Source organism: Notolepis coatsorum (assembly GCF_963971535.1).
Source record: "Notolepis coatsorum genome assembly, chromosome: 17".
Lineage (NCBI taxonomy): Eukaryota > Metazoa > Chordata > Actinopteri > Aulopiformes > Paralepididae > Notolepis > Notolepis coatsorum.
In genome coordinates this window covers 69,983,590-70,005,124 of record NC_140181.1, presented here as the reverse complement: position 1 = coordinate 70,005,124, position 21,535 = coordinate 69,983,590, and the positions used below count along the sequence as shown (strand labels likewise).

The following is a 21,535-nucleotide window of genomic DNA, read 5'->3' as shown; positions in this document are numbered from 1 at the left end:
GCGGTTAATCAGGTTACACCAAAACCAAGGGCCCCTAGCCTTCAGCCTTTCAGACATCTCAAATACACATAATCAATATTATTTATCTAGCTAGTTTTAACTTAATCTTAACTTGATTGGCCATATGAATTAAATGTTACTTCAAAGTCATTCTCTGGTCTGCATCCCCTTAACAATTGTGTTGAGCCATACTGTATTGTACCCATTCTGCAATCTGTTAATAAAGTTTCCAATCAATCAATCAATCAGTCCTCCTCCCCTTCCTCTGGTGCTGCTGTACGGGGTAACTCACTGAGGCTACAGAGCCAGCTGGTGAGGGTCTGGGGGTGCTATAGATTGAGGCTGGGCCTTTAGATTGATGCATGTCTGCTTTTAGTGAGCTTAGCTTTATACTTTATAACACATACATTAGCCTGGTCTCTTTTGAAAGATAACATTCTGAAGTTACTAATGCAAAAAAGGAAAATCACTTTTAGTGCTAATGAAATAGAGTAACAGAGGTCTGAACTTGAGTTGAACTTGTGTACTCCAATTTTTCTTTAGTGGTTGCAAGATTCCATATTCCTATATGAGCTGGAAAACACAGCGGTTCCATAGCCTGAAATCTTATGTAGTACGGGTCCATCGAAATCCATTCAGAAATGGGTCTTTGAGAGACGTTTTAGTAAAACCGACGCCAAAAGAAAAAGCTTTCCAAAATCAATTTCCTCATCCACCACCGTGTATTCTGAAGTCTGATTCACTTCTCATTTTCGCTCGTCAACTTTCACCTACTTCCTATATATATATCGTTGGAAGCGTACACTCGTTGGCTACAATGCTGACCAATAACTTTCGCCATCAGCAGTGTTTGGTCAGTTCTGGAGCGTATACAGTCCGACTCCCGAGTCCGGGGTGGTCATCATGACGTGCAGGGCGTAAAAAGATCCTCGCCTGACATATCATCATGTAACTCGACAACCAAGGCATGGATTTGGTCGAGTGAGGTGGCGTTCGAACGGCAACAAATAGATCTTAGAACGGTATATTATATGTTCGGCAGAAAATGCAGCCCGAGCCGGTAGACGCTCGCAAAGTGCTGTGACTTGCCCGCAAGTGCTCGCGGGATACGTCCCCCCACCTGTTAACTGTTAAGGTATGTACCTCGCGAGTGTTGTGAGCTCGTGTGAGAACTAAAGTTGAAGTTCAGTGTGCTATACGTTAGTTTGAGAAGTGACCGTTAATATATTTATTTATTTCACGTGGGATCCAGTCTGCGATATTCAGATTGTTAAGTCAATGACAGAAAGCAAGTGCACAGTTTATTGTTTATCTGTTTATATCTCGCAAATGTAACTGTGTTAAGCATCGGACCGTATAAGTATACCGTATATGGGCCGCCACGCACGCTCGCGCGCGTCGCAGCACTTTGTGCTCGTCTGCCGGCTCCAGGCTGCGTTTTTCCCAACCATTCAATACATCCGTTCGATCAACACCACTCTCGACCTATTGCGTGCTTTCAGTCTTGAGTTACATGATGAAACATCCGACGAGCGTCATTTGACAAGCCAACGGACCAGTCACCTCTGATGGCGAAAATTATTGACCACCTTTGTAGCCAATTAAATTCTGGAGCCAGGGATATCCCATGTGGGGGCTGATCGCAACGAGAAAGGGGTAGAAGAAGCCGGGGAAGTCCTGTTTTGACTAGACCAGTGTTTCTCAAAGTGGGGGGCGCTGAGATTTATTAAAAAAAGTCACTAGACCCTCAAAAAGAATGGCAGTGGACGACCATTTTGGATAATCACACTGAATTATTGCGGTACACACATTACAAAAACCTTTGTGAAACACATATTTTCCGTGGATTATAAACTTTGGAACTGTACTACATAAGACTTCAGGCTATGGAACCGTTATGTTTTCCAGCTCCTACCTCTCAGCTGGAACTTAAAAACATGCATCTGGCAACAAGTAAACAGAAATGTAAGTACTTAAAACGTTTACTTCTGTGTTCAAACCTCTGTAACTATTTCATTAGCACTCAGTGAGTTTTCTTTATTGTGTAAGAAACTTCAGAATGTTACCTTTGTGGCACACCACGTAACGCACTGTAGTGCAACGCGCCCGTCCCGGGTTCGACTCCCGTACCCGGCGACCTTTGCCGAATGTCTTCCCCCATATCTCTCTCCCATCCTTCCTCTCTGCTGGACTTGTATCCGAAAGAAAGCAATAAAATGCCGAAAACAAATCTTAAAAAAATGTTACCTTTCAAAAGAGACCATCCACGTTACACTTATTGCATACATAATATAATTAGTGTGGCTAATCTAAAACCACAAAGGAAATACTTTGGAAATGGGCACTGTGGAACAATCAGCCATCTTTACATGTGGATGTAAAAAGTTGTAAAGCAAAATCATGGCAGTTAATAAAATACAATATTGCCAGTTTGATGTTTAAGTCCATCATTTATTTTGATTAGTTACAAAACATAAATAAAATCAACAATTGAATTAGTTACAATTTACAGAGGCGAAATCACCAGCAACATCTTTTTAATTTTCTAGGTTACTCTTTTTAAATATCCTTTTATCATTGGTTCTCAATCATGTCATTTTGGGGCTTCCCAAATGTGGTTTTACCGGGCTTGGCAGCCAAGCAAGTAAGCCTATATCACTGTAATTTAGCAATTTAGTTGGTCAGCTGTCACGTTTAAAAAATGCAGAAACATTCTTGAACAGATGAAAACTTCTAGTCATTGAAGCGTATAAGTGAGCCAAGCCTAAAACCAGGGGAGCCCCGTGGACAGGAATGATAACCAGTGTTTTCTAGTTTCAAATAACCTCAGATTTTATAATGATGAGAACATAATTTTACAATTTGTACAACCCCCATTTCAAAATACAAAAATAATCTTTCTTTTAGATAACATTTTGGTAACACTTCAGGACAGGGCGAGTTCCACATTTCCTATCATGGATATCATCAAAGCTTTTGACATGTGGTCAACATGTTAGTATTGGACACGACGGCACAGTAACTCACCTCCACTAATAATGAACTACATCGCTGTGAAAATGTGGGTTGTCTCGAAAAACAACATAAATAGTGAAAACTGTTATGTTAAAATCTAGATTATGCAATAAAGTTTTACTTTTGAACAACCATAAGCTTTAAGCACAAACTTGTTCCTCATTCCCCTTGTATGTTTTAGGTGCGTAGTCGACTCACAATTAGCAGTCTTTCACAAACTGTACAATCTCCTCTTTGCTGTGGCACAAAATCTCTCGGTCTATCATTAATTAAATAAAACAGAAATGCTGCTTTGACTATCAACCATTGTTGTACCAAGTATGCTCAAGTTGGGGTTTCTTTACACCCTGACAGAATGTAAAGAAACCCCAACCTGAGCATGACATGAGAGCAAAATGGCTGCCGTGTGAATAAGATCAATGCCTGACTATTAATTGTCAAATGTGTGTATATGGCTAAGTGCACGGACAACACCCCCCCCCCCCCAAAAAAAAGATCTGTAGGAATATTACTCCACGTGTTTCCCTGCATCTGTCACTGAAGTTAATTTAGAAATAGAGGAGGAATGGAACATTTCTTAATCAAGTAAACCTTTTGCGTCTTGAAGCGTTGTCACGGTCCAGTCTAGCTTATATAAAAGAGTCATTCACACTTAAATAGCCTATGATCAAAGACAAAAACGGCTCACAATTGAAATGTAGAATCAGAACATTGTTTGACAAAATGGCAGAGTGAGTCTTTCACATTGCTGTCAGACAACAAACTAAATTCACTCACTTAGTTTTGTTTTGTTTCTTGTTTCTTGAGGTGAGCGGCCTGAGGCGGTGGGTAAACGACTTCACTTGGGTACCGTGACATTTAATGAGAGGCTGCTTTGATTGAAAGCAATGGGGATACAATTTACGATGCAGTGCAGCAGTATCACAAAGCTTTCGTCACACAGAAAAAAATTACACACACTCACAAAAAAAAAGTAATAACTCTAAAAAGGCAATATGGGGACAAACCGTAATCCTGGTCCCCCCGACCCCCGGTCCGTAATAACTTGGCAGTTTTCTCACCGTCCTCCTCAGTATGACACCTTGATATGCAATGCTGCTGAAACTGAAAGCAAACATGTCTACGGTAAAAGCCTCTTATACCGAAACCCCAAAGTACCTCTGACTGATGACCTCAGTTGGCTGCACACGGCAGGTGTGACGTCCATAAATATAAGTGTAAGTAGATTGCACTAAAGTTCAGGCAAGTCAAGGTAGTCATAGGCTCATGCAGTCCTGGGATGAAGTGTATATTCAGTTCAATCAATACAAAGGTCCTTTTGAACGGAAGTTACATCTCTCAGTTGAACAGCATATTAACAAAATTAATTCATCAGGATTTTTTTTTTTAATTATTATCATGTGACTCTAGTTAGTTCAAATCCTCTCTAATTAACCACTATGAATCAATGTAAAATAATATACACTACGTACATGCTGTGCCTGTGCCCGTGCACTATACTGCGTCACACAGTGTGTGCTCAGTTGTGCGGTGGTAGTGATGGTAGCCAGGTAACATTACCATGCTCTACGGGGTAACATGCTGTTGCTGTAACTGCATTAATATTCCACTGCTCATTGAAACATTTGTGCTATAGGCGGCTTATACGTTTACAAAAATACTTTGTTTATGCCTTACAGACAAGTCACTACAATACATGATGATCAGTTTTGATGACAGTTACTAATTGCACTTTTAAAAATTCATAGTCCTTTCAATGTAAGCATTGACAAATAAAAACAAAAAAAATTCATGTCTCTGCTTAGGAAGAGTTCAGGTCCAACTGAGTTGGATTCGAAATGAAAAACATGACCAAGAATCGGTGTCAAAACATAGAAGGGATATGTCCTCAGAGCGCAAATGACTGCACATACACACACACTCACGCTCACAGATGCACACACGCACACGTTACAGAATGTATACAACTTGACACCCAAACACTAGATTCATAACCCTCAGCCCCTGTGTTCCATATCGCCCTCTTTCTGTACATGCTATAATCTACCACCTCTCACATTCACTCCCCCATCTTATCAAGAAATACACTGGAATACATATTCTCATTCTCATTCTCAGTCCCACCGTTCTCTCCCTGTCACACGCACACACACACGCATCCACTCTTCAACATCGATTAGCCCGTCATATCGCTCTGACTAGTCTCCCTGTCCTTCGCTCCTTTGAGTGGACCTCTCTCTTCCCCTCGGGTTCACTGCTGTCCCAGGGGAAGAGTGGAGGTGGGGGGTGTTGGGTGAAGTTTGGCACTGGAAGGCAGAGCAGCAGTAGAGCAGGAGGAGGAGCAGGAGGAGGAGGAAGAGGAGCAGGAGCAAAATGTCCCCCCGGCGGCAGCGCCAGTGTCCGTGGGCACCGTGGTGCCAGGGCCAGGCAGCAGTGATCCGCCCGCGGGCATCGAAGACGGGGGCATTTGGGAAGGCAACAGAGGTTGGCTCTGAGGTGGTGAGTGGGGCAGCTGGGCGATGGGCTGTGTCTGTGGCTGCATGGGCTGGGACTGAGACAGTAAGGGGCTTTGCATCCGGGGTATCTGTGGTATCTGCTGGAGGAGGGGGGGCTGCTGATAAGACATCTGCTGGAGTGGTTGATGGAGGTGTAAACTTTGCTGCAGCTGTGGAACTTGAGCCATGTGTGTTTGTGGCGGCGGTCCTGGCGAGCGCAGGGTGGCCAGACCCCCACCCCCTGGGTATGGAGATGGAGGTGCCACGGGCAGGCTGGCAGGGGCCGGGGGTGTCTGGGGATTCAGTGGTGCCACTGGAAACCAACCAGGTGGAACCACCTGCATGAACGGTAGCTATGAATACCATGCCAATATGACTGCAAAACCTTAACATTTATGATGAAACAATTATGACTACAAACTATTTCTGTTATTTTGATATATTAGCCTGTTTTACCTCCGCTGGCTGGCTCCAGCCTCCCAACTCCTGCACCTGCTGAATCTGTTTGATCTGATTGAGCGAGGGCTTGGGAGGGGCGGGGCCCACCGTTTCCTTTGTCCAATCATCCACCAGTTTGTGCAACTCATCTGTGAATGTGCTCTTTCTTGGAGGACTGTGGTCTGTGAAGATAGAAAAGGGACATTTTCTTAACTATCGATCATCACTTACTATATGTTGCCTTCATGTGTGATTGACCAGCCTCACCTCTCTTGGTGGTTAGTGAGGTGGGGTGCTCTGGGTTGATTGACCAGCCTTACCTCTCTTGGTGGTCAGTGAGGTGGGGTGCTCTGGGTTGACCAGCCTTACCTCTCTTGGTGGTCAGTGAGGTGGGGTGCTCTGGGTTGATTGACCAGCCTTACCTCTCTTGGTGGTCAGCGAGGTGGGGTGCTCTGGGTTGACCAGCCTTACCTCTCTTGGTGGTCAGCGAGGTGGGGTGCTCTGGGTTGACCAGCCTTACCTCTCTTGGTGGTCAGCGAGGTGGGGTGTTCTGGGTTGACCAGCCTTACCTCTCTTGGTGGTCAGCGAGGTGGGGTGTGATTGACCAGCCTTACCGCCCTTGGTAGTCAGTGAGGTGGGGTGCTCTTACCTCTCTTAGTAGTCAGTGAGGTGGGGTGCTCTGGGTTGGTGGTCAGTGAGGTGGGGTGCTCTGGGTTGGTGGTCAGTGAGGTGGGATGCTCTGGGCTGCAGTACGGGGGCAGTCGGCTCTGTTCACCACCGGAGAAACTACTGGACTGCTGGAGCCCTGGAAGAGATGATCGTGTCCACTTAATGATCTTCTTCCACACATAACACTTCTATATTGAATAACAATTTGTCTGGTATGGTTTTCCCACCGAAAATGTTCAATAAATGACTGAAAATGAATTAGCAGCATCACTACAACTTTGCCCTCATTGAGAATGCAAGGGTCAAGGAATGCCCCAACTCCCTCACGTCTTCCCTAAAGCCGGTTAACTTTCTCTTTTTCCACCTAAACGGTTCGCCTAAGATTCATTTCACCCAAACACAACACTTCTTAGCTTATACAAATAGATGTATCACTTTAGCAGTTGGCATTTCCTGGACGACAGTGTAGCCAGCTGGGCAATAGCGATTAGTTGCATCACACAGGTGGCTCAGAATTGAGGAAATACAGAGATTGCCGATCTATGAGGTGCTTCAAATTTAAAAACCCCACAAAAAATATATTAATAATAATCTTGGTCAACCAAGTCCCTAGACCAGGGGTTCTCAAACCTTTTTATACCACAACCCCATTTTATTTAGGATTTTGTTTGGCGACCCCACACTTAACTCATTCAGCGCCTGTCACGATGATAGTCGGGTTAACTCGCCATCGCTTGAGCGCCAGACCCGAGTATAGTCGGGTTTTAATCGTTATTTCTTTTATTAGCAATATCCATTCATTTTCATCCATCCAGCCTGATGTTATTGTTGGGAATGGGTCTGAGCTCGCAAAAGGGCAAATACCGCCGCCTACGCCTTCCAGTTGGCATTGCACCCCATTGGGAATGGTCTAGTTTCTTTTCTGGGACGATCCAAGCCGTGCGGGTGGGGTTTAAATACTCAGGCGAGGTAACCTGTTTCAACTATACATCTGCGAGGCTGCCCCCCCCCCCCCCCCCCCTCAATATGCAATGCTGTTGAACGTGGCACGGACCTCCGGCCCAGTACTTCAAATGGCGATGAGATAATTGGATTATTTCTTTTGCATTAGGCTACATCAGATACAAGGTAAGAACACTATATATACATTTTATCGTTGATCTGATATGTCTTTCTACCGCGATCGCGGCTGTGTGTGTGTGTGTGTGGCTGTGTGCCGTTAAGTTTGAGGACGCTGCGGCGGAGCCCCGTGGTCCAATGCTCTTTTCATGTATGCACAAGGAAGGATAATAATGATAATCTAGCGTTGATTTCAGGAAGATACGATAATCAGGCGAAAAATTACAACATGTTTAGTGTATTCCACTAAAACGCTATTATCTCGTCTTTCTCTGGAACTTTGGGTCGCGACCCGTAGTTTGAGAACCGCTGCCCTAGACCCATTAATTGACTAATTGAGTGTATGAGCAGGGCAGCCCTAATTTTGACATAATCAAAGCAAGAGAGAGAAACAAAAAGAAAGACATTCAAGAGGGACAGAGAGACATAAAGATAGAAAAGGATACAGGAGAGAAAACTAGTTACCGGGGTGCGCGACTCCGTTGTTGTCCATGTGAGAGTGCGGCCGAGGCCGGAGCTTGACCTTGGCCGGCCGCGGCCTGCGAGGGGAGAGGGTCGGGGGTCCAGGAAGAGGAGGGGTCCTGGGCAGGGGAAGAGGCAGAGTCTGCCTGGGGTCTTTGAGGGAACGCAGCTGCCTGTACAGCTCCTGGAGCTCTCTGTTCTGCTGGGCCTGGAGCGACACCACCTCCTTGATGTGCCTGTAGAGGAGGGGATACCGTCCATGCGGAGAGCGCACAGGGGGAGGACGAGGATCAAGGAGAGGGGAGAAAGAGGAGGAGGAAACAGATTTCAGAATGGGTGTAGTGGAGAAATTCAAGGCAGAAGGCAAGGGGAGAGTAAAATAATTAAGATTAGATTAGATTAAAATGTAGGCCTATTGTCATTATATACAGCAGAAGTATTTTTGTATTTTGTATTTTATTTACTTGTATGCATGTACATAACCTTGTTTTTGTTACAGCCTCCCACCCCCCCTTCCCACAAAAGGCCTTTGCTTTTTGGACAGGTTGCTTTTGTATATAAGAATTTGTTCTTAATTGCTTGCCTGGATAAATAAAGGTTAAATGAATCAAATTTAAATTAAAATACAGCATAAGTACAGTACAACGAAAAGAGGTTTGGCATCCAACCAGAGTGTAAATGTAATAGTGCAAGTGCAACAGCAATATACAATGTACATGTGATTAAACTGGGTACAAAATATACAAATGAGCACTACTGAGTGTAGTGCTAATCAGATGTATGTACAGAGTTGTAATATATAATATGTACAGTGATACAGGTGTAAAGACAGTATGGTTGTAGTCATACTGGCTAGCAGCGTAACTAGTAAGAGTAGGATATATATAGATATAGTATCTACAGATATGTAAAATTACTATGTGCAGGTAAGTACAGACAGGTGTGGATAGATACAGTACATATGTGGTGAGAATAAATATATATATGGTATATACAGCATTATTGTACATGCTATCATACAGAGCTATGGGTTATATGCAGATGTATAAGTAAGTATATAGAGGGGTTATATGCAGGTTAGGGCTGACCCCTATTAGTCGATTAGTCGACTAATCGGTCGAAAGGAGCCGTAGTCGACTGCCAACCTCTTAAGGCGCTCCCATAGTCCAGCAGACTGTACACAGAGCAGACTCCGCGGACGTCCGCGCGGACTCTTGAGCTTTGATCTCAGCGGACAGCAGACCCACAGGTGCGACGCTCCTATTTTCTGACGCGCGGACATCCGCGCCGCTGACTTGGTGTCACACAAAACGCTGCTCGGCGTTTTGGTTGACATCGAACTGCATTTAATGTGACGCCGATCTGCATTTTACTCTGACCACTCGCTCGTGCCAAGAGAGATGTTTGAATGGCTTTTCTAAATGAAGTGTGTAAAATTGCCAGTTTTATTTCGAAATATTGGAAACGGAGATAACATAGAATGTTATCTCCGTTTCCAATATTTTTAAATAAAACTGGTGCTTTTATTTCATGCAATGCGTGTTTCATTTCAGCACCACGCGCTGTCCACCTCAAGCCTATACGGTACATTGCATCTCGCTACCTGTTATTCAAGTGCGTATAACTTTTTTTGTGGGAAATGTAGTAAAACTGGTGCGAGAAATGTAGGAAATAGACCGCGGACGTCCGCTGAGATCTGCTCGACTATGAAAGCTCAAAGAGCCGCGCAGACATCCGCGGAGTCTGCTCTGTGTACAGTCTGCTGGACTATGCGAGCGCCTTTAGTCGAATTCAAAAAAATATATATATATTATTATAATTTTTCTTTTTATTAAATTTTTTTTAATCATTCTTTCCAAAAGAAAAGAGGCCTAGAAGTGTGGCTAACGCTAATGGCACGCATACCAGAGGCTAACTGCCTACCCATCTAATGAACACACGACTAGACAATATCAAGATGTATCCATCAGTGGACCAATTGCATGCTTTTGCAGAGGACAAGAAGCCTTCAGTCGACTCCTTCAGACATTAAGCACCCCCCACAGCCCAAATGGAATGATTAAAAAATAAAAATAATAAAAATAAATATATATATATATTATACTTTTTATTTTTATTTTTTTGTAGACTAATAGTCGACTAACGGCAAATTTTGGCCAATCATAGTTGACTATCCAAATCCTTAGTCGGGGACAGCCCTAATGCAGGCATATTCAGACAAATATGGATATTGTGTATATATATTGTGGTTAGTCAAGTGGAAAGCAGAATATCACAGATAACACTGTCCCCTCTCGGCCCTCCCAGTCTCACTTCTCCCGGAGCCTGTGCAGCTCTTTCCTCAGGTCTTCGTCCTCCAGCTCGCTCTCATCGTCATCGCTGCTGCCCAGGGGAGAGTGTCCGTGCCCGTGGCCCCGGGGCGGGTGGGCCAATGCCGGGGTCCTCTTACCCTCCTCTCTCTCTCCCTCCTTCCCCCGAGCTTTCCTCCTCTCCCTCTCCAGGTCCGGAGACACGCTGGAGCTGTCGGTCAGTCCCTCCTCCTTCTTGGCCTCGGCCTGCGTCACGGAGAAGCGCCCGACTTTCCTATGGCCGCCACCCTGACCCGAGGGCGCCTCCTTGTGGGGAGATGTTTCAGCGGCCTGGGCCACCGGAGTCACCTGGTGGCAGAGGAGAATTGAAATTGAATTGAAAACCTTTATGTATCCCAGAGGGGAGATTCAGATGTCCTTTACAACATAACAGCAATTTAAAAACAGTAAAAACAGTTAATACATAACATACACTTATTAGTATGTGTTAAAAACAAGATGGACAAATACATAGGGATAGAAATAGCTCAAATAGGGCTAACATAGAGCTAAAAGTGGTGAAAATAAAAAAAAACAAGTCCAATCATGATGTTAAATAATTTAATTAATTGGTTCCAGTCCACAACCCAGCTCCTCCAGTCCACGGCAGTTGGCCCGTCCTGGCCCTGCCTGGTTGTGGAGCCTGATTGCCACCGGTACAAAGGACTGCCCGAAGCGCTTTGTGGTATGTCGGGGGGGGGGGGATAAGTCTGTGGCTAAACGTGGACCGCATTGCGGTCAGCTCATCACTGAGGGGGTTTGATTGATTGATTGAAAAGTTTATTAACAGATTGCAGAATGGGTACAGTACAGTACATCTCAATACATACAATTGTTAAGGGGATGCAGACCAGAGAAAGACTTTCGTCTTGTTTCCACCAGGGTCCCCCATTTTCAATTCATCATAACCAGGGTGGCAGGGGTTCTCAAGGATAGCATACAGCTTCCTCCTCGTCCTCCCCTCTGCCACCACCTCCAGACTGTCCAGGTCAGCTCCCACCACAGAGCTTGCTTTTTTTACCAGTTTGTTTATTTTGTCTGTGTTGGTGTTGCCCCCCCAGCATACCACAGCGAAGAAGAGGGCACCAGCCACCACAGACTGGTAGAACATCTGCAGCAGTTTGCTGCAGACATTAAAAGACCTGAGCCCCTTTCACGGTTAACCTTTCACTACCACACTACAGACGGTTAACCCTTTCACTACCACACTACAGAAGGTTAACCTTTCACTACCACACTACAGACGGTTAACCTTTCACTACCACACTACAGAAGGTTAACCTTTCACTACCACACTACAGATGGTTAACCTTTCACTACCACACTACAAAGGGTTAACCTTTCACTACCACACTGCAAAGGGTTAACCTTTCACTACCACACTACAGAAGGTTAACCTTTCACTACCACACTGTAAAGAGTTAACCTTTCACTACCACACTACAGAAGGTTAACCTTTCACTACCACACACTATGAAAGGGTTAACCTTTTATAGTGTGGTAGTTAAAGGGTTAAATAGTATATAAACACATGGTAATTTTGCTGCCCTTGTGGTTGATATTGTCATCCTGCTGCACACTCTGCCCCACCCTAATCTGTGATGTCAGAGTACCTCTTTAAAGTCTGTCTAAGAAAAAAAAGAGGCACTACTCTGACATTACCAATAATTGTTTTCTACTTTAATCTACTTTTTCTCCCATTTTCAATTTTTCTCCCATCCCAATTTCGCATCGTCCAATTCTACCCTCCCCTGTCTCGAACGCTGTTAGGCCATGCCTCCCACAAGCCGGCTGCAATGTGGACTAAGCCTTACATCACGTGTCCCCTCTGGTACTCGAGGAAGCAGCAGTCGCATCTTTTCACCTGCACAGCGCGATCTCTTAGCGTTGGGGTCTGCGTTTGGAGGGCACGCCGCCCCCGTCGCTTCCTGATTCTGCTGCGCAGGCGCACCAACCGACCTGTAGGAGTCACTGTCGACAACGTCCGATCCCCACCCATCAGCTTCCCACCCCCTAATACTGCCAATTGTATTAGTATGAACGACCAGCCAAGCTGATAGCAATGCGGAGAGCTGGGCTCGAACCCAGCGTCTCCTGCATTGGTGGTGAGCGCCTTGCCCACTGCACCACCTAGCCACCCACCAATAATTGTTTTCAACACAGATCAATGAAATAAGATCTCTCCACTGAGTCCAACGTCTCAAGTCTCACGTCACTCGCAAGTCTCCGTGACAAACTGTTATGACGAGACGTGGAATATCAATATATGACGAGACATGAAAGGGGTCTGGGCAAATATAGACCAATGTAAGCGGATGTCCCTGCTGAGTTCAATGACGCCACCCGTGAGTTTGTATGATAAACGGTTCATGAGATACAACAGGGGCGGGGCTTAAGCAAGGGGGTGTGGTTAACCTAGACCAATGAAAGTAGTCGTCTGTACTGAGTGGATGTTTCAGTCTCCACGCCAGGCAGACTCTCCACCAACATTTTCTCAGTTCATCCTTGAATCCAAGGGGACATTATTGTGCCAAACTTTAAGAAATTCCCTCAAGGCGTTCACGAGAATGAGACGTACAAACAGCCGTGTAGACGGACAACCTGAAAACATGGCTGTGTTGGCTGTGTTGACCATGGCTGTTCATAGTTCAAGTTCTGTTCATATTCTGTTTACTCACGTCTACAGGGATATTCATAATCAGGATATGAAGATGCATTAATTAATTAACACCTAAGACCCTAACCAGGATATTAGCTCATATTTGGAATATATGTATATACACATTACCTGAAAGCGTCCTTTGCGTGACTGCGATGGGTTTAGTGGGAGGCTCTCTCTCTCCTCTCTCACAGCTTGGCTGCTGGAGTGTCCATCTGATAAAAAGGTGGGGGGGGTGAAAAACAGAAAGGGGAGAGACGAGGACCGCGAGACGAGGACACAGAGACACGGGTATGGAGACATACATTCACATGGATGAGGAGACACACGCGGAGAGGAACAGAATAATGAACAGGATGGAGGGATGTGTATGAACACACAGACAGACACACATGGACACAGAAACAGTGTTAAAAATCACTGGCCCAACATCCCACATCAACAACCTACATGGTATAAATGCATGACTATGAGAAAGTTTAAACATTATGTTGTGTCACTTCATTACATTGAAAGTAATAAACAAGCTTTTATGCTAGTAAACACTGCATGCTTATTAAAGCCAACGTGCGTTATGGGGTGGGGGAGGGGTCGGAAGGGGTGGTAAATACTTGTTTAATAATAAAGCAAAACTAATTCTATTAATTAAGTCATGAAACAGAAAAGGCATATATGGCAGGTCAGTTGAATGTTTATAACAGTGTAAGCCCCACCCACCCAACACATCCACTTTCTCATTCTCACCGACTCACCCACTCATATACCAGACACCGGGGACCAATATCACATTTGGAAATCTGCATGCAGATCCACAGCGATATTGCTCGCAATGTTTGGTATCTGGGACGCTTGACATTAGCAGAGCAGTGTTTATATGGATTTGATGTGTTGTTTGAGGTCAACATGAATATGTGCAGCTTGACATGTGTTGCTGCCGTTTGTACACTTATGATTTTAATGATACCATCTCCATATAGACACACATATGTTGAACATAAGGGACATTATGTTCATTCATATGCTCTCTTAAACAATAGTATCTATACATGGATCTAAACTAATGCTAAACACACCAATAAACACAAATACATGCAAGGATATTGTCTACAAGAAATTATATGATTAAGCTTAGCCGTAAAAAAATAAAAGCCTACCCAGGTAAGACAGAACCTGATAGTAACCTATAAGCCCTTGAGAATATGCACAATATATACTATAAATGATGACGAAATTATGATAATCTAGCTAGCATATCACATATATGAAATATGTGAATTTGTTTTCATAAATAACATAGCATCTACAGTATACAGTATGCAAGTCTGTTGGAGTGATACTGTATGAGCCTACTCTGCCATGTAAAGTGCAATCTTTATTTTTTTTAATTACCTTTCCCCCCCTTCTTTTTCCGTTTTTCTCCCCCCCCAATGTTAGTCGTTATGCCAATTCCCAATCCCCTTCCTGGTCGTTGCGCACTCTACCCCCTACCGTCAATCTGGGAGGGCGGAGACTATCACATGCTTCCTCCGACACATGTGTACCCAGCCCACCAGTTCTTTTCACCTGGCAGCGCGGACTCTCACTGGGAGAGTGTAACGTGTGGAAGGTCACACTACCTCCCTCCAGATCCTTCCCTCGCTGTGCAGGCGCCCCGACCGAACTGTAGGAGTCGCTGTTTACAACGACCCGGACCCACCCACCGGCTTCCCTCCCGCTGACTCTGCCAATTGAGCCAGTATGACGGCCGGCCAAGCCGGAAGCAACGCTGACAGCCGGATTCGATACCAGTGTCTCACGCGTTGGTGACGAGCGCTTAGTCCGCTGCGCCACCCAGCTGCCGTAAAGTGCAATCTTAATAGCAATTGACCACACATAATAGCTTAGCATCTATCTATCTATCTATCTATCTATCTATCTATCTATCTATCTATCTATCTATCTATCTATCTATCTATCTATCTATCTATCTATCTATCTATCTATCTATCGTATATATATATATCCGTCTGTGGTGATGAGCCCTGGTGCTGAGGTGCATGGTGCTGTCAATTACTGCTGAGGTGCATGGTGCTGTCAATTACTGCTGAGGTGCATGGTGCTGTCAATTACTCAGCAGGTGCAGGTGAGATGGCTGGCGTTGGCAATGCCAGTTGACTCGGGGGTCATATGAGGTCATATCCTGGGCCCAGCCGGGTGTTACTTCAGAAAGCTCATCAGAATCCTGATGCCAACCTGTTCCTACACTGTGCCCACCCCCAACCTTCCCCCCACCGCCTTCCTCTACCCTCCACTGCTCTTTTCCCAGGGGGAGTAACCCATGCAAAAAGAAAAGAAAATTTTGTAAAAGAGCAATTTGGCAAAATCAAATAATTCAAAAAACAATAATGCATGTAAGTGATTTCAACACTGACACTATACAAGGACTACAGTCACATTACACTATGCAAAAGGGAATTATTTAGCATTAAACAAGTTAATTAATTGCTGACAGTTTAGAAAGGTACACGTGTTCTATGTTAACACTAGTGCTAGACAGTAGGGTTTAGGATCATGCCCCGACACGTACCCATTCTCTCTCTCTTTCGCTCGCTCTCTAAGAAGACACTACCTTGCTGGACTCTGGGTTTCTTGAACAAGCTGGCGGAGTGGCGCAGTTTGCATGCCCAGCTTTTGAATTTGCGAGTCCAGGATTTCTTGCTAACAGGATTTCTGATACTAGGACATGTCAGGTTTAGGCCAAAATATCCACCTCCTGCATTGTGTTGCTGCTGTCCGGACCGGAGGGGGATGGGATGCTGATTGGGGGGCCACGAGGCATCTCCTTGGATACTGGTGTCAGAGTGTGGGGGGGCGGCCTAGAGATTAGGTGGGGCGGGGCGGGGGAAGGGGAATAAGGCACAGCAACAGGTAAGAGTGGCTGCCTGGGCTTGAGAGAACTCAGAGAGAAAGAGAGATGTCAAAAACAGCACAAAGATCAACAGGAAGCAAGAGGAGCCATGTTTATCCAACCATAGAAAAGCATTGTATTTGTGAGCATTGCATAATTACAGATTTGTACAGCATTTTAGAAGAGAAATAAATAAATTGAATTGAATTGAATAACATTTCAATTGAATTTAGATTCAAAACAACAGTCAAATCAAATCACTTACAAGAACGGTTGGTTCTCCAGGCACAGGTGAGTGCTGGGGCCCAGTGGAGTCATCACGTGGGGGGGCCAGGAGGGAGGAGGGGGGGGTGGCGGAGGCAGAGGGGAGAGACGGCCCGGGCCGGCGCTCTGCCGGGCCCGTCTCAGTGGAGGCGGGCGCCGGGGGAGCGTCCCGGCCTTCTCTCCCCCTCTCCCGGTCGGGGGAGGTGGAGGAGGAGCGGGAGGTGGTGGAGGAGGTGGTGGAGGAAGAGGAGTGAGGGGAGGTGTCGGAGGAGGAGGCGGGCGGAGGAAAAGAGGGGTGGAGCGAGTGGGGCTCGGATGACTCGTCCCCTCCCGCCGACGTGGAGGCTGCTGAGGTGTGGGCCGAGGTGGAGGCCACAGCAGCAGCTCCCCCCGCCAGCGCTGCCCCACTATACTCCTGATACAACAAGGTCCTCAGCTTCTCATCCAGCGTCTTAATGCGTTTGTCTTCAAACTCGATCTTGGGGGGGCCCTCGCTGTCCGACTCGGCCACGGAGGAGGGCTGAGCGGGGGACGGGGTCTTGGTGAGGGAGAGAGGGGGCAAGGAGGCGTCGAAGGCACCCAGAGGGAGGGGGGGCAGAGAGGAGTCGGAGGAGGGGTGCGGAGGGGCAGAGTGGCTGCCTGTATCCTCTGTGACACTGGCCTCTCCTGTGGACAGTTCAGACTCTGACTGTTGGAAGGAGGGCTGTTTCTGTAGTGGAGCCTGCTGCTGCTGGGGAATCTCCATGGATTTAACCACCTCCTGCTGCTGCTGCTGAATCTGTTGCAGCAGCTGCTGTGACTGTACAAGTTGTTGTGTCTGCTCCATGGGGAGCTGGGCCTGTGGTTGTTGTAGTTGTTGTTGTTGCTGTACAAGGCCAGCATTCAGAGGCTGTGCTGCCTGCTGTTGAACAAAGTGCTGACTGACTGACTGGGGTAGTATCTGAGTTGGTTGCGGTGCAACGTGTTCGGGCTGTATGGCTGCAGCAGTCATAAGCAACGGTTGTTGTTGTTGTTGCTGCTGCTGTTGTTGTTGTTGCTGCTGTTGTATCTGCTGCTGTATTTGTTGCTGTTGTAGAATTAGCTGTTGCTGTAGTGCCGCCTGCTGCTGTTGCAGGTCAATCTGCGCCTGCTGTTGAGGCACCGCAGCTGGTTGGGGCACCACGAGTTGTTGTGGTAACTGCTGTAAATGGGGCTGCTGCAGTAACTGTGGGGTATACTGTGTTTTTTGTTGTTGCACAGGCATTTGAGTCTGCTGGGGCATTGACAGCATTTCAGCTGGCGGTAGGGACTGTTGGAGAGACTGCTGCAGCAGCTCTGTTTGACTGGACTGTTGGAGAGGCACAGACGGCTGCAATAGCTCTGTTTGACTGGACTGTTGGAGAGGCACAGAAGGCTGCTGCAGCTCTGTGTGACTGGACTGCGGTAGCATCCGCACCTCGGCTGCCTGCTGTTGTTGAAGCGCTAGTTGCTGCTGCTGCTGCAGCAACAGTTGCTGTTGCTGTAGTTGCTGGAGCGATTGCTGTAGTGCCTGTTGTTGTTGCAGTTGGATCTGGTCTTGGTACACTTGCTGTTGTGTTTGTTGTTGTGCTAGTACAGGTAACTGTTGTGCCAGCGGTATTTGTTGTTGAAGTGGCACGGTCTGTAGCTGCTGGGGGAGCGGTAGAGCCTGCTGCTGTAATGTTGCCTGAGGCTGTAGCTGAGGCTGCGTTGGGGTTGGCCTGCTTATCTGGGCCAGTGTCTGCTGCTGCTCCAAGCCAACATGGCTGACCGGAGGACTTGTCACTGCAGCGGCAGGAGGAGGGGGGGAGTAAACAGGGGTGGAGGAGTGGTTCCCTCCAGACAAACACTGTCCTAAGGCAGCAAGGCCCACGGTGGAGCTACCGCTGGTGCCGGGGGATGCAAAAACCTCAGTCAGAGCCGTGGGGATGGGAGCTACACACACAGCAGCCGGGGCAGCGGACAGGGTGGGGAGGGCGGTGACGGGGGTTTGGTCGACAGCGGCTGAAGCGAGGACCGGCAGATCAAAGCCGGCCGAGGAGGCAGCGGGTTGAGAGGCAGTAGAGGCTGGGGCGGAGACGCTGTCAGAGGCAGTGGTGTCAGGAGCGGGGGCAGCGGCGGCCGGGGCGGACATGGAGGCAGGGGCTGAGACAGTGGACACAGGAGGAGAGGAGGCAGACAGGGTGGGGCAGGGGGGAGAGGCTATTCCTGGCAAGGAGTCCGACCTCTGGGATCCTTCCCCTTCTACAGCCGCCAGAGAGAGGGACACAGGGGTTAGTTTCTGTTATGCGGCCCACTCAGGACAAGAGGTTAATCAGCCACGGCTGTAACGACCATTTAGAAAGACCTTACCGTTCTCTGGTTTAGGGGACTGGGGTACCCTCATCTCTCCAGTGGGGGGCGGTGTGGCGGCTCCCTGGTTGGAGTGAGAGTCTCTGTGTCGGATGGTCTGGTTGATGAAGAAGCGCCAACGACCGACTGGGGAGGACTGGGTCACTGACTCCACTGGGTAAGTAGAGAGATACGGTAGTTAGTAGATATGGCGACACGTTACATTATGCTATGTCACACAATCTGTTGTACATGATTTCATTGATTGAGTCATTGCCGATCATGCACTTTTCAAAGTGGATATGAGAAGTCTTCCTGTCTTTTACCATTATGTACTTTGCTACTATGTCTACACAACTACTGTATCTACTATGCCGATACTACTGCCTACTATGCTAATATGTCTATACTACTATGCACTCAAGTTCAACACTGTTTGACAAACATTACTTAGCCTTAGCTGCCAGAGTTGTACCCTTCCTGCTGACATGTTTATCCCTTTGGATAAAATGACTAAATGACTACATGACTACATGACTAAATGACTACATGACTACATGACTAAATGACTAAATGACTAAATGACTACATGACTACATGACTACATGACTAAATGACTACATGACTAAATGACTAAATGACTACATGACTAAATGACTACATGACTAAATGACTACATGACTAAATGACTAAATGACTACATGACTACATGACTACATGACTAAATGACTAAATGACTAAATGACTACATGACTACATGACTACATGACTACATGACTACATGACTACATGACTAAATGACTACATGACTACATGACTACATGACTAAATTACTACATGACTACATGCCTACATGACTACATGACTACATGACTACATGACTACATGACTACATGACTACATGACTACATGACTAAATGACTACATGACTACATGACTACATGACTAAATGACTACATGACTACATGAATATATGACTAAATGACTACATGACTACATGACTACATGAATAAATGACTAAATGACTACATGACTACATGACTACATGCCTAAATGACTACATGACTAAATGACTACATGACTAAATGTAAATGTAGATATAGCTAGGAAAACTCACTTGCAGAGCCAGTGGGGGTGCTCACATGCAACTGGTCAACAGATCCAGTCTAGTGTGGAGAAATAGATTCACGTTCATATTCAAGCATCCTTTCATTAAAAACAACCACATTTAAGAGAGGCAGCAGAAGAGACCAGATGTTGAGTCCGGAGGTCAACAGACCTGTAAGTGTGTCTGGAGAAGCTCCTGGGCTTTTTTCACAATGCTTCTCAAGTCCTCCACAAACCTCTCCTTCTCAGGCTCAAGGACAAAGTCCTCCTCCACCTGTCACGAAACAGCGGTTTATAAGTCATTGCACTTTTACTAATAAGTAATAGGCGAGACAATAATTGAGACAAATGAAGAGAATGAAGAAGCGTGGTTTACCATGTAATCTGCAATGTCCTCAGGCGCATCCCCTTCACTGTCAAATTTGAATGTGACCATCTTGTTAGTGTGGGTTTCCAGCTGACATTCCACCATATTGTCTCCACTGCCAGACACCTACAGGGGAACAGAAATAACTGTCATGACGTTTGCCTGTAGAAAATACTGTCTATTGGTATCAAATATACTGTACATGCAGTCAATATTCATATTTGAACCCTCTGGATGAAGAACTTATATATGTCTGTTTTGAATATTCAAACGTCATCTTTTTAGTGTTCTTCCGTGCATTTGCAGTTGAAGACAGTAGAGGTTGTATACGTTCTGATTCATATTCCAAGTGGAATAGATCAACAATACAAGGACAAGTGTGTTGGCTGTTAAAAAAAAAGTTCTAAATGGACTTGTATGGGTCGTTGCCACACCTGGAGCATGCTCAGTTGAAACTGGTGTGAGACTTTCTCTGGCCTCTGATAGGAGGTCCTCCTCTTGACTTTTTCTAGTTTCCCATTGGCCATGAGCTGCAGAGCATCTTCTCCATTGGCTGGAACAGACCTGCAGGGCAAACAGATTATATAATAACTGGCACGGTACTATGTGATAGTAACAATGCTTAGACATTGATCTGATCTGATCTGATCTGGCCAGACCGCTCCAACAGGCAATCAAGGGAGTGGTGATATCAGACATACCCTGAAGAAGAATGTCGCTCTGTGCCAGACAGGTGTGGGCTATCCTGTGGGAGTTACATCAATCCACAGAAGAAAACACATTAACCAAGGTGTAAGCCGTCTGATTCAAATTAAGCCAAGTCAACAATATACACAGATGATAACAGAAAACAAAACGTGCATTTTGTTGTATTAACGCTGGTTAGTTTAAATCTGAAAATGTATTTAGAGACCTTGTTGTTGAGTCTTCTTTCACTACCACACTACAGAAGGTTAACCATTTCACTGCCACACTAGTCGGTTAACTGTCTGTAGATGCAAGATTCAAGAGGTTTATTCATCATCACATACATACACAAGACCTCTGAGCAGGTCCTGCATTATTATAAGACGTAGTGAAATGAAGGTGGCCATGCCCGCTTCGATTGTGCAAAAAATACAAGTAATAATAGAATAAAATAGAATAGAAATAAAATAGACATGATAAAAGTACTAAGATAAAATACAAAAGGTAATGAGTCCTATGTACACTACTATACAATATACAGTTATACTCTATGTCACTATGCTATCCTAACTATACTATACAAAAACATCCAGTTATGTTTTTAGTTTTTTTCCTTTTCGTGGTAGTGAAAGGGAATTATGGTGTGGTAGTGAAAGGGTTAAGTATTATTCAAATTCCCTATAAAAAATT

General features: G+C 45.7%; 1 protein-coding gene across 1 annotated transcript in view; it reads right to left on the bottom strand.

Annotated features, from left to right (window-relative positions):
* Positions 1–5,266: 5,266 nt before the first annotated feature.
* wnk3 (WNK lysine deficient protein kinase 3) overlaps positions 5,267–21,535 on the bottom strand; it is a gene marked incomplete at both ends in the record, with an annotated part of 91,218 nt that continues 74,949 nt past the window's right edge. The window contains 14 exons of the mRNA XM_084333486.1: positions 5,267–5,848; positions 5,967–6,130; positions 6,598–6,753; positions 8,202–8,434; positions 10,512–10,855; positions 13,335–13,420; positions 15,814–16,060; positions 16,358–18,597; positions 18,706–18,858; positions 19,802–19,850; positions 19,964–20,065; positions 20,168–20,284; positions 20,593–20,722; positions 20,860–20,903. Of these exons, the coding sequence (XP_084189612.1) occupies positions 5,267–5,848; positions 5,967–6,130; positions 6,598–6,753; positions 8,202–8,434; positions 10,512–10,855; positions 13,335–13,420; positions 15,814–16,060; positions 16,358–18,597; positions 18,706–18,858; positions 19,802–19,850; positions 19,964–20,065; positions 20,168–20,284; positions 20,593–20,722; positions 20,860–20,903 (4,647 nt within the window). The remainder of the gene's footprint in view (positions 5,849–5,966; positions 6,131–6,597; positions 6,754–8,201; positions 8,435–10,511; positions 10,856–13,334; positions 13,421–15,813; positions 16,061–16,357; positions 18,598–18,705; positions 18,859–19,801; positions 19,851–19,963; positions 20,066–20,167; positions 20,285–20,592; positions 20,723–20,859; positions 20,904–21,535) is intronic.